This window comes from Natator depressus, chromosome 9, assembly GCF_965152275.1.
Source record: "Natator depressus isolate rNatDep1 chromosome 9, rNatDep2.hap1, whole genome shotgun sequence".
NCBI lineage: Eukaryota > Metazoa > Chordata > Testudines > Cheloniidae > Natator > Natator depressus.
The window spans coordinates 86,714,750-86,728,808 of record NC_134242.1 but is presented as its reverse complement, the minus strand read 5'-3'; the positions used below and the strand labels follow the sequence as shown (position 1 = coordinate 86,728,808).

Below are 14,059 nucleotides of genomic sequence, written 5' to 3'. Positions count from 1 at the left end.
CTCCTAAGTCTCCTACAGGATCACCAGGCAAACCTTTCTCACAGTTCATGTCTCTTCATCCTTTGGGCTGTAGTCTCCAGTGAGATCCATAGCAGATCTGAGGACAGATCCACAGTTAAAGAGGATCAAGAAAGAGTCAAAAGATCTGAGCCCTCTAAGTTTATGCCCCCCAACTCTTGGTTTCCTCAGCCCTTCAGACAGTTTGTACCTCCATTTTGGATAGTCTCTTGCAACCTGCTAAAGCAGTTTGTGTTACCCCTCCTTCCTGTCTGCCCATTTCTAAGAAGGCAGATGAACTGTATCGAATCCCATGTGAGGGGTTTTTGTGTTTTCATATTTTTCCCTTGCCACATTCTTTGGTGGTTGCAGTAGCGAGTAATATATTTAGGTCTGGTCAAGCTCATTCAACCCCCACAGATAAAGAGGGAAGAAGTTGGATGCCCTGAAAAGAATTTTTTTCTTCTTAATCTCTAGGTATTAGAGACTCTAATTACCCCGTGGCAATGTCCCACTATATAAATTCTATCTGTAGGAGAAAATAGCTACCTTTGTGCAAGAGTTATCAGATCAACAGAGGAGATTGGCCAGTGCTATCTTGGGAGAGGGACATAATGTGACAAAGCATGTTCTCAGGGCTTCTTTTGATATTTTTGATTCTTCGGCCAGAGTCTTAGCATCTGCTGTTACTTTGAGAAGACATCCCTGGTCTGTTGGTGACCATGGACACTAGGTTTAAGATTTGGGATCTTGCCTTTGAGAGTGATGCTCTTTTCAGTAACAAGGAGGACAAGCTTTTGGAAAAGTTAAGACTAAATCTACTGCTCATTTGGTTGTTTTGTTTTTCACTGCTAGAAGGAGAGACCACCTACTCCTTTTCACTACCAGATACAATTTTATCCTCAATCTTCATTGTATCTTTCAACTCAAAGATGACAACAACACCAGCAAACAGCTTCTTCCTTACAGTTTCAACAAAAGAGGAAGTCATTCAGGTCCAAGGCTTCATCAAAGCAAAGTGGAATACCAAAGATTCCATTTTGCAGATTATATAAGCATTTAAGATATGAATAAATGAAGTATTCGTACTTGTAACTTGAGTTCTTCGAGATGACTCTGTATATTCATACTTCCCACCCACCTTCCCCTCCTTCTCAGAGTCCTATCTTGGTTTCTTTGGGTCAGCGGTAGAAGGAATTGAGATGGTAGAGGGCACATCACCCACTTACATAGCTTCTCACCCTCAGAATGTTTGTGAACACGGATTGGAGGGGTAATAAAGCACACATGCACCCGCTAACAGGTACTGCTTAGAGATTGTTAGGCTGCACCAGTTGGCACATTATCCATAAGTCTGAATATGCCAAGTTACAAGTAACCTTCATTTGTTCATGTACTAAATGTGTATATAATCTCTAAAATGGAATTTTTGATACGCCATGAGTAACTTTAGACTGGGGCAAACAAGTGTGATCACAACAAGGCAAACTATTTATTGTTTTTACACGAAGGTGGATGAGCAAGTCTAGACATCTTGTTGAGTTTGCTGTTGGCAAGACTTCTTTTTAATTAGATTATAAAAGTCTTTGAAATTAGGAATGAAGATGACATTATGATGCAAGTTTTTGAGTAATCAAATAAGCTTACATTTCTTAAAATATAGGAATGTCTTAATATATTCTGCACATTTATAATCATTACTTCTTTTAAAGGTATGTTTACTTGGAGAAGTTCATGACCTTTCAGATGTCTCTACGAAGAGAAGATGTGTGGCTTCCTCTCATGTCGTATAGGAACTCCTTACTAGCTGGAGGTGATGATGATACTATGTCAGTCATTAGCGGAATCAGCAGTCGAGGTTCTACAGTAAGGAATAAGAAAACAAAACCAGCAACGGGGAAGCGGAAAATACCTGAAGGTGTGAATTTTTTCTTAGTGTAAAATATATTGACATTTTTAGAAGTTAATGAAGCGAACCTCGTTTACACAAGCTGGGGATCTGACCTTGAGAGTTTTCATATTTGTCAGATTGATAAGAGTATCTTTGTCCTTTCTGTATCTTTACAACCTAATTTTGTGTATATACATTTCTTGCAATGCTACCCTGAATAGGAAGTCTGAATGATAAGACATGGGCACACAGACAAAGTAAAGGAAAAAACAATGTGCTTTTAGTGGGAAGGTATTTAAAATAATTTATGCAATGGTCAGTTGTGCCAAGGCATTCTTGAGTACATTTTACTCTGCAGATTCTTAAAAGGTAAGAACTTTATTATTGATCCACAGTGGACATCTATACATATGCTTGAAAGATATATCATTTTATATTTGTCATATTTAAATAATTTGATTTTAAATTGGTGTGAAAAATATATGCTGATGATATTCTTCGCTTTCAGCTGAAGAAAGCAGTAGTAGTGACAGCATGTGGTTGAACAGGGAGCAGACAATGCACACACCAGTCATGATGCAAACGCCACAACTCACTTCTACAATCATGAGGGAGCCTAAGCGGTTGCGACCTGAAGAAAGTTACATGGGTGTGTATCCAATGCAGCCTGAACACCATCAAGCTCCACTTGATTACAAGTATGTAGAGACAACTAACATGTACATTGTATTACTGTTCAAATATGAAACCAGTTCACATTTAAAGGAGAATAATTTTTTTTAAGCACGCAAGTAACGTGGATGTTGGCTCAAAGACAACAAGAAGAAGCAGCTAGGCAACAGCAGGAGAGGGCAGCGATGAACTATGTCAAACTGAGAACTAACTTGCAGCATGCCATGTGAGTAAGACTGAGTTAAAGGTTTACAATTTTTTTTCTTGTGCATGGCTTCATAGACTATATATATCTATATAGTCTCCCCTGTTACACTTTCTGAATTTTACTGTTTTTGAGTTGCCTTGATATCTTGGCAGTTGGCATCTTAGAAATGCCTAGAGATGGAAGCAATGGTAAAATAGAAATGAAACTAAGACAATAAAATTAACTTAGCTTATATGACTAAGCAAGTTAAGCTGCTTCGTTTCTTACTATTTTTATTTTTTTATATAGATTCCAAAGATTTAAAGTAATACCATGTCTTTTAGCATGACATGAATTTGATACAAATGTGAACTTGAATCTGATGCTAAATTAACTGTTAGCACTGGCAAATTTTGGTATACTGTATTGAATTGTACTTGAGAATACACTTTGAATGCAATATCTTTTTGAGTAAAAAGATTTTTAAAATAAGAGTTTTATATGTGTAGAAGAAATAACTTTTGCTCTGAAGTCTTGATTCCAAGATCATGTTTAATTTTTGTGACTGTTGAAAAACAAACATTTAAAGTTCAGAGAAGTTGTTTAGTCCAAGAAGTCCAGTGGTATGTACTCATGGTTGTCCTTACTTACACCGATCTAAAAAAAGTAGAACTGTAAAACATTGCCTAGTTGCTCCAAATGACAAAACTAACAATGGAATTTAACACATTATAAATTAATAAACAGTGTCTCCCACGTTAGGCATGCCCATGACCAATCATCTGGTGGTCACTCGCTGAGTGACACAACTGAGTCAGAACAACTATTATCCTGGTAAAGTTAATTGCAAGAGCTAGCTCTTACGGGGATGGTTTAAGACAAGTTATAGGGAAATTCATATTTTTAACAATTGCATAATTTTGCAAAATAAAAACATATATTTTTTAATTTTTTTAAACTAAGAATGTTAAAAATTTAACTCATTTTTGTTGGGCAGGGAGGGAAAACACACAATACCCCACACTCATATAGGCTGTTGTCAGAGATGGGTGTAACGTCAGCATCACAGTGCATTCTGTGGTGCCAGTGCTGCTTTCTTGGGCCGATGATTTGTAGTGGATTGGGAAAGTGGGCAGGAGTTTTTGTAAGGGTAGGTTCAAGAATTGCCAGTAGCGATCCATGTCTTGGGGAAGCACCTTCACATCCATATCATTACCAGAACATGCTAGAAAGCTTTGCCCTTTGGGACCAGGCTCTCTCATGGCTCTGAACATTTGGACCCAAGCATATAAAAGGATCCATGGCTTTGACCCGCCTCTCAGTTCCTTCCAGCTACCAGGCTGTCTAGTTGAACCAAGAGTGTTTCCTTCTTCGAGTGACACACTGTAGGTGTGTCAGCGCTCCTGCGCCTGGGATTAGAGATCTTCATTAGCAGTGCCCGTTGGACCACACATGCACGCCTCCCTGTCTCACTCTGAGTGGCATGTCTGTGTGTGTGTGTATATATATATGTATATAGAGAGAGAGAGAGAGCACTGTGCAGTCCAGCTACCCCCCAGCTCCTTCTCAATGCCTTTGGTCTGGGATAGAATCCGAAGCACAGCCCTTCTATCCTTTGAGCTGTTAGATAATGCCTTACCTGTTAGATTAAGTGTAGTTTAGTAGTTAGTTCTTTTCTTTATCATTTTTCCTTCCTCTTACCTGCCCCATTAATTCATAGCTTAGGATTTCATTTTCCTGCTTCCCACTCTTCCCGACTGGGAAGCTTTCTTCCTCATCCTTGTACCTGGATCTCCTAGGTTTAAGAGGTGTGTTTCCTGCTGGGAGGCATTCCCGGTAAGCAAACAGTCACCCAGAGTGCATCCACTGCTTAGGTGAGGGACACATCCCACAGAAGTGTACCCATTGCCAGAACCTGACTGCCAGGGCCAGAAAAGACTGAGACATTTGGCTATGACTTCTTCTGGAGAGATTATTGCATCTAGCATCAGACCATGGTCTGGAAACTTCCCTCATATGGCACTTGCACGCTGCTAGGTCGTCCACCAACCTCATTCTACCACATTCTTCTAAGAAGAAATCTTTTCTTCTTTGAATGCTTGCTCATGTCCATTCCATGCTAGGTATGTGCTTGCCGCGTGTACTGTTGCTGGAGATTTTTCGCTTAGTGGTGTCCATTGGGCCAGCTCCAGCACTCTCTGGAGCCAAGTGCGTGTGTTGGTGTAAGGGGTGCTGCCAGCCCCACACTCTCTCTCAATTCCGTCTTACCTCCTTGCTTTGGCTAGGCTCTTCCCAGTGATTTTGGACTCCTTCTCCGTTCATAGTTTTAATAGTTTAACGTATATAGTTTTTGAAAGTGATAGTTATATAGTTAGTGTATGTAGTTCTTATCATCAAAGCATTTTTTGTCCCAGGGGCTGGGCATGCCCCAGTCCCCAGGTTTCAAGTTTTGTGCCTCTTGTGGAAAACCTATGCCTGTGAGTGATCTGCACTTGAGTTGCTTAAAGTGCTTGGGGGAAACTCACATTAAGAACAAGTGTAAAATCTGGTGAGACTTCAGACCCCACATTAAGAAGAAGGAATGGGACATCAAACTAAAGGCTATCCTCATGGAAGCCACCCTCAAGCCTGTCTCAGAGCCGAGCGAGTCCGATTTGCCACTGAGCACTTCGGTGTCAGTGCAAAGTGCTCTCTTGGCACCAGGCACTTCCAAGCACTGTTCTTCATCCCCAGTGCCATGGAAGAAGCATAAAAAGCAGCACCCTGAGAGAGCATGCTTGCCGGTGCAGAAGAGGAGAAACAAGCGGGGAGACAGAGTGAGACCCGCACTGGGCCACTCTTCTACCCCTGGACGTGCGTCTGCACCCTCGACTCCACCAAGAGAGATGAGTCTGGTGTGGGACCCTCCACTGACACCATGCAGTCACCACAGTACCAGTGGACTGACAGTACTGTTAACCATTGAGGCTTATCAGGTGGCAAGGAACCTTCTCTCTCTTCCAGTCCATCCAGCCCCACTGGGGAACCTACTGGCTCTTGCTTCCAGAACCAGGAGGGCAAACGGTGCATCAGGCACCTTTCCAACACCAGGTCCTCTGGTACCACCCAGGGGCAAGCCCTACCCGATCCTGGCATCCCATTCCCTGGCACACCACCAGTCCCCAGAATCCTGGCACCGTATGGAAGCAGAAGCGGGTAATGCTCCACCATGGTCGCCGACAGAAGAATAGTCTTCCCCTGTATACTGAAAAAAGCCCACCATTGGCACTCAGCTCCCCACTCCCCGGAGCTTCATGGTGGACACTGGCCAGCAATCACTGGCCAGTGCAGTGGCTCGACTAGAACTCTTGGGGTTTGACTCCCACCGCTCCTACTTGGTGGCCTCTGGGAGACAGGCTATCTCTTCTTCACACTCAGCACCAGATCCAGACTCCAGCACCGACCCCAGTACCAAAGTCCAGGACATGCTTCCAGTGGACATAGTTGGGGCAGAGGGAGAAGGAGGAGCCCCACTTCTGGTGCAGGACGCCTCCTTGTCCTCCCCCTATGAGGTCGTTGCGGGTCCCAGCAGTCTGCTTCCCCAGGACAGTTTCAGGGCCCAACAGGACCTTCTGAAGTGGGTCGCCTCAAACCTAGGCTTGGCGCTCAAAGAGACATCACACAGCCTTATTGAGGTCCTGGCTGCAGCAGCTCCATCCAGAGTAGCCCTGCGCGTCAGTGAGGCAGTAATGGGATCAGGCCAGGCCCTGTGGCAAACTCCTTCTCTGGCCCTCACTTCAAAGAGGGTAGAGAAGAAGTATTATGTGCCAGTGAGCAGGTTCAACTACCTGTACTCGCACCCTTCCCTGGGGTCCCTGGTGGTATCTGCTGCTAACAAAAGGGACAGGCAGGCCCAGTCAAGTGCTACACCGAAACAGAAAGACACTAAGAAACTGGATCCTTTAGGAAGAGAGGTTTATTTCACAGGTAGCCTCCAGCTGTGTATCGCCAGTCAGCAAATTCTGCTGGGGAGATACAATTTTAATCACTGGGACTCCTGTCTAAGTTCAATGACTCCCTGCCTCAAGAGGCAAGGCAGGAGTGTGCAGCCCTCCTAAAGGAAGGTAAGAATGTGGCCAAGACCTCTCTCCAGGTGGCTCTGGATGCTGCTAACTCAGCAGCCCGGACGGTAGCCTCATCAGTCACCATGAGATGCTGTTCCTGACTCCAGTCCTTTGGCCTTCCCCAGGAGGTCCAACAGTCAATCCAGGACCTCCCGTTGGAAGGCTCCTCTCTTTTCTCTGAGCAGATGGACATGAGACTTCAGACTGAAGGCTCAAGGGGCACACTACGATCCTTAGGGTGGTACACTCCATCTGTCTCCAGAAAACACTTCACACCCTAGCAGCAGCCTTGGTTCTCAGGACCTCCCAAGACAGGAGGCCTACAAAAGAAAAGGCAGAGGTAAACAGCACCAGCCCCTTCTGTCTACCTCAGCCTCTCAATTAGGGCCCCAGAGATACTCCGGTGGGCCCAAGCAGGCCTTTTGAAGGTGCACCTGAGGGCACTGTACCAGTCACCAGTTCAGATCTATCTCCCTCCTCCCCCCTTTATTTTTGGACTGTCACTCTTCAGCCCAGCTTGGGCATCCATAACATCAGACCAGTGGGTCCTGAGCACAGTGACATTCATACCCTTCATTTTTTATCCACCCATTCCTCTGCTCCTTCAGGGACCGTTCTCACGAGCATCTCCTTGTCCAGTAGGAGCAGTACCTCCTGTGTATGGGGGCTGTGGAAAAAGTTCCTCCGGACTTAAGAGGGAACTTTTACTTCCAATATTTCCTAATCCCAAAGGCAAAAGGGGGACTCTGACCCATCCTGGACCTGCGTCACTTCAATACATATCTCAAGAAACTGAGGGCTAGTCTACACTACCGCACTACATTGACACAGCTGCACATCTGGTGAAGACATGCTATACTGACAAGAGAGTGCTCTCCCGTCAGCGTAATTACTCCACCTAAACGAGAGGTGGAAGCTGTGTTGGCGGAGAGTGTCTCCTGCCAACATAGCACACTGTGGACACTGCTTTAAGTTGATGTAACTTGCGTCGCTCAGGGGGTTGGCTTTTTCACACCCTTGAGTGACTTAAGTTACATCAACGTAAGTGGTAGTGTAGACAAGCTCTGAGGTTTTGCGTGATCTCCCTGGATCATCACATTTCCCCCCTGGACCTAGGAAACTTGTACGCCACCTTCGATTTAAAGGATGAATAATTCCAGATTTTTATCTTCCATGGCCATAGATTTTCAGGTTTATAGAGGGTCATCGCCACTACCAATTCACCACTCTTCCCTTTGGCCAATCAGTAGCCCCGAGGGTTTTTATGAAGTGGATGGCAGTTCTAACAGCCTTCCTCAGGTAGTGAGGTGTTCAGGTTTACCTGTACCTCAGCGACTGGCTGATCGAAGGTCGGTCACAGGCTCAAGTGCAAGACAGCATCAGCATGGTCCAAACCACTTTCAGGGAGCTAGGCCTGCTGATAAACGAGCAGAAGTTAACTCTTGTCCCAGTTCAGAGAATAGAATTTATGGGGGCTGTTCTTGACTTGACCAAGACCAGGGCCTTCCTGCGAGAGGCCTGATTCCAGACCATGGCAAACCTGATATCCAAGGATATGGCCCACCCAGTCACGAAAGCTCTAGTATGTCTCAAGCCACTGGGTCACATGGCAGCTTGCACTTACGTGGTCCAATAGGCAAGACTGTGCATCAGGCCCCTCCAACTATGGCTAGTGTTAGTATACTCCTTGAGCAGACATCTCTTGGACTCCGTGCTTATGATCCCTCCCCTTGTCCTCGCCTCCCTAGCCTGGTGGAAGGAGACAAGCTTGGTAATGATGAGGGTGCCCCACAGCTGTTGGTGTCCCTAGGGTGGGGAGCCCACCTGAACAACCTCAGGAGTCAGGGTCTCTGGTCCCAGGAAGAACTCTCCCTGCATGTAAACATCAGGGAGCTCAGGGCTATGCGCCTCGCTTGTCAAGTGTTCCTTCCCTAGGTCTCAGGCAAGTCCTGATTCACAATACAGCAGCCATGTTTTATATCAACAAGCAAGGAGGGGCCCAATCATCCACCCTGTGTCAGGAGGCCGTCACTCTATGGGACTTTTGTGCAACACACTCCATCTCGAGGCGTCTCATGCCCCAGGAGCGTGGAACGTATTGGCAGATCACTTCAGCAGGTCCTTCTCCTCTCACCACGAGTTGTCCCTTCACCTGGAGGTCATCAGTGTCATCTTCCAGAGGTGGGAGCCTCCTTAGGAGGACCTGTTTGCCACCAATCAGAACAGGAAATGTCATCAGTTCTGTTCACTGTGCGGGCACAGCACAGGCTCCCTCTCTGATGCCTTCGTGCTCTCATGGGCAAACCACCTGCTGTACCCCTTTCCACTGATCCCCTTGTGGTTCACAGTGTTCTCCTAAAACTCAAAGGAGTTTTGGTTCAGCACATTCTGGACCTCTCGGTGGCAGCTCCACCCTGACTTGATTTCACAAGACCATGGCCGGCTTCTTTACCCGAAACTCACCTCCCTGCACCTAAATGCATGGATGCTGCATGGCTGAACCCTGAAGAACAGGCCTCCGCAGCATAGGTTCAACAGGTCTTGCTAGGTAGCCCTGGTATAAGGCTTTCTACTATCTACTTGGACAAGTGGAAATGTTTCACTTGTTGGGGCCTCTGAACGGGATCTCTCTCCATCTAGAATTTCTCTTCTGTCTATCCTGGACTGCCTGCTCCACCCAAAGCAGCAAGGTCTGGCACTCTCATCTGTTAAGGTTCATCTGACAGCCGTCTCAGCCTTCCACCCCCTCCTGCCCCCCTCTGTGAATGACAGATCAGTGTTCTCTCATAATATGACAGTTCAGTTTCTCAAGGGGTTGGAAAGACTCTTCTCACATTCGCGAACCGAACCCCAACTCTACATGGGACTTAAACCTGGTTCTGTCAAGGCTTACAGGCCCCCTCTTTGAGCTGTTAGCATCATGCTCCCTACTACTTCTCTCCTGGAAGGTCACCTTCCTGGTGATCATCTTGGCCAGAAGAGTCTCTGAGATCAGGGCCCTTACATCAGAACCTCCTTACAGGGTGTTCTTCAAGGACAAGGTCCAACTGCGCCCCCATCCAGCCTTCCTGCCAGAGTCACAATTCCACAACAACCAGATTATTTTTCTAACCATCTTCTTCCCCAAACCTGACAAAAGCTCAGAGGAATGACAGCTTCATACATTGAACGTTAGGCAGGCCCTCACCTTTTATATTGAGAGGACTAAGCCCTCCCGCAAATCCGTGCGACTCTTCGTGGCAGTAGCAAAAAGGATGAGAGGGTTCCCAGTATCAACCCAAAGAATCTTCTCCTGGATAATTGCCTGTATTCGGCTTGCTACGAACAGGCAAACGTTCCCCCTCCAGCCATCGTGCCCACAAAAGCCCAGGCTTTGTCAGCAGCATTTCTCATGCAGGTACCAATTCAGGATATCTGCAGAGTTGAACCTGGTCATCGGTTCGTACCTTCGCATTTTACTTATTCCATCACCCAACAGGCCCAAGACGATGCTAGTTTTGGGAGAGCGGTATTACAATCAGCATGTCCATGAAGTCCAAGCCCACCTCCTAGGGTACTGCTTGTGAGTGACCTAGCAAGCACTTGAAGAATTAAAAATGGATATTAACCTTTCATAACTATTGTTGTTCTAGATATATTACTCATGTCCATTCCATGACCCACCCTCCAATCCCTTTGTCAGAGTTAACCATCACGAAGGAACTGGGAGGGTGTGGTGCCAGTGGTGCCCTCCCCTTATGCTAGCGCATACATGCACACGGCTCCAGAGGGTGCTAGAACTGTCTCGATGGATAATACTAAAGGAAATATCTCCAGCAACAGCGCTTGCAGCACGCACATACCTAGCATGGAATGGACATGAGCAACACATCTCGAAGAACAACAGTTATGAAAGGTAACTGTTTTTTTCCATGCTGATGGGAAGAAATGAGCTACCTCATCACCCTCTGACAAACCGCCTGCCAGAACACCATTCCCTATGAGGTCAGTAGCTTTCACATCTTTGGGGATGAGACATAGTTCCAGGGACCATCTGAGTACCTCTGGTACCACAGCTAAAGAGCCTAAACGGGCAGACCTGCAGGCGATGGCACCATCTCTGGGCACCGGGGACTGTGGCACAAGACCTTCAAAAACGGACACCCCGATCAAATAAACTTCAGGCTCCATGGTACCGATGAAACCACTAGCAACTCTGTACATGCAGCACGCACCAGTGCGCTCTCTGGCACCAATGACACCCTCTGCACCACGCAAACTCTCAGCACCATGCAAGACCTCGACTCCATCTGCTGGCTGCTCAAGAGAATGCACCTCTCCCTCTGTATTGATGCATCCGTTGGTGTCAATGGTGCTCCTCCCTCCTCTCCAGGAATTCAGATATCCCAAGGACCTGCTCATATCTGACCTGCCTGAGTCACCATTACTTAGACATGAGCCCCTTCTGCCTCCATCTTCTTCTCCACAGTCACAGCACTACTTCCTTTCCCCTCTGAGAATGGCACTGCTCTTCCCCGCCGAGGAAGAGAACTACCCCGCCCCTTACATTCAGGACAGACACAAAACACATTAGCTACACATCCTTATGATCTGCGAACCGAACCAGGGCCCTGGTACGGAATGCCATGGATGCAACTCCACATGCCATTCCCTACGCATTGGCCATACTGGGATCCGTGGGCCATGTACAGATCACAGTTTGGGAATCCTCCCGTAGAGTAAAGCTGGAGGCATACATATTCGCCATCCCCATCCGTCTCTTGACCACCAGAGACCAAGACACTCCCAATAGCAGACATGGAAGAAAAACAGGAGGAGGAGGTTATACTACTACTCCTTTTCTTACTTTCCATTCCCTACATCAGCAGATGACTTTAATCACTTTCAGGAGCTGTTTTGCAGGATAGCAGACTCCCTCCAGGTTCCTTTGGAGGAAGTGAAAGAATAGAAGCACAAACTGCTCGACATCCTGCATGTATCTTCATCGTCCAAAATAGCCCTCCCTGTCAGTGAGGCCCTCTCAACCTGGCCGAGGTGCTCTGGCAGACCCCAGCATTCGTCCCACCAACCTACAAGCGGGCAAACACGAAATATTATGCCCCTGTGGCGGTTCAATGACAAGACGGAACACAGCTTTTTGCAAGCAAGCGAGCTGGTCTGCTGACGGGCTGCTGCCTGTCAGCTTTCCACCTTCCCTTTTATTATATCTCTCCCCCCTGCGCATTACATACTTCCACCGCAAAAAGACACAACAAAGAAATATATGATTTTGATTAATATTCTTATTTACCAGCCTCTATCTACTACAATCCTAGTTCTCAGGCCTTGAGCCCATGCCAAGGAAGCTTCCCACGGTTACTGTCCTTTAATTGACTTCCCATGGTTCATGTCTGGTCCTTGTCCTTGGATAGAGCAATGTGTGCATTGCTCCTACACAACAGTCAGGGTGTGCCCTGACTGTTTCCAGGTGGATGAACTAAACATGAACCCTTCACGCCCCCACTAAGGACATGGAATTTCTTTTTTTCTCACCCCACTCTAAATACCCTAGTTTTCAATGCTGTGCACAAAAAGGGACACGCCTTATGACTAGGATTGGAAGCGACTGCACTAAGAGCTGTTGATTAATCACAGTTAACTCATGTGATTAACTCAACAAAAAATTAATTGTTATTAATCACAGTTTTAATCGCGCTGTTCAACAATAAAATATCAATTGAAATTTATTAAATATTTTGGATGTTTTTTCTATGTTTTCAAATATATTGATTTTGATTACAACAGAGTATACAAAGTAGACAGTGCTCCTTTTATATTGTTGTTTTTTTATTACAAATATTTGCACTATAAAAATGGCAAACAAAAGAAATAGTATTTTTCAATTCACCTCATACAAGTACTGTAATGCAAACTCTTTATGGTGAAAGTTCAACTTAAAAACGATTTTTTTTGTTACGTAACTGCACTCAAACAAAACAATGGAAAACTTTTGAGCCTACGGCAAACAAGTTTGTTTACATTTATGGGAGATAATGCTGCCCGCTTCTTATTTGCAGTGTCACCTGAAAGTGAGAACAGGCATTCACGTGGCACTTTTGTAGCTGGCATTGCAAGGTATTTTTCCTGCCAGATATGCTAAACATTCGTATGCCCCTTCATGCTTTGGCCATCATTCGAGAGGACATGCTTCCATGCTGCTGATGCTCGTTAAAAAAATGTGTTAATTAAATTTGTGGCTGAACTGTTTGGAGGAGAATTGTATGTCTCCTGCTCTGTTTTACCTGCATTCTACGATATATTTCATGTGTTGTTAGTCTTGGATGTTGACCCAGCGCATGTTGTTCTTTTAAGAACACTTTCACTGCAAATTTGACAAAATGCAAGAAGGTACCAATGTGAGGTTTAAGAATCTGTAGTGCCTTCCAAAATCTGAGGGACAAGGTGGAGAGATGCTTTCAGGAGTCTTAAAAGAGCAACACTATGATGCGTAAACTACAGAACTTGAACCACCAAAAAAGAAAATCCGTTTTTTTGCTGGTGGCATTTGACTCAGATGATGAAAATGAACATGCATCAGTCGGTACTGCTTTGGATGGTTATCAAGCAGAACCCGTTATCAGCATGGACGCATATCCTTTGGAATGGTGGTTGAAGCATGAAGGGACATATGAATCTTTAGTGCATCTGGTACATAAATATTTTGCCATGCCAGCTACAATAGTGCCACACGAACGCCTGTTCTCACTTTCAGGTGATATCGTAAACAAGGAGCAGGCAACATTATCTTCTGCAAACATAAAGAAACTTGTTTGTCTTAGCAATTGGCTGAACAAGAAGTAGCACTGAGTGGACTTGTAGGCTCTAAAGTTTTACATTGCTTCATTTTTGAATGCAGTGTTTTTTTGTACATAATTCTATATTTGTAAGTTCAACTTTGATGATCAAAGAGATTGCACTACAGTACATGTATTAGGTGAATTGAAAAATACTATTACTTTTGTTTTTTAGAGTGCAAATAAAAAATAGTGGGCACTGAACACTTTGTATTCTGTGTTGTAATTGAAATCAATATATATGAAAATGTAGAAAATATCCAAAACTGTTTTAATAAATAGCATTTTGTAATTATTTAACAGCGTATTAATCATGTGATTAATCATGATTAATTTTTTAAGTCTCTTGAGAGCCCTAGAATGTACCTATTCGGCC

General features: G+C 45.1%; 1 protein-coding gene across 1 annotated transcript in view; it reads left to right on the top strand.

The window, feature by feature from the left end:
* STAG2 (STAG2 cohesin complex component) overlaps positions 1–14,059 on the top strand; it is a 181,364-nt gene that overhangs the window by 153,435 nt on the left and 13,870 nt on the right. The window contains exons 29-31 of the mRNA XM_074962528.1: positions 1,710–1,915; positions 2,397–2,586; positions 2,673–2,786. Of these exons, the coding sequence (XP_074818629.1) occupies positions 1,710–1,915; positions 2,397–2,586; positions 2,673–2,786 (510 nt within the window). The remainder of the gene's footprint in view (positions 1–1,709; positions 1,916–2,396; positions 2,587–2,672; positions 2,787–14,059) is intronic.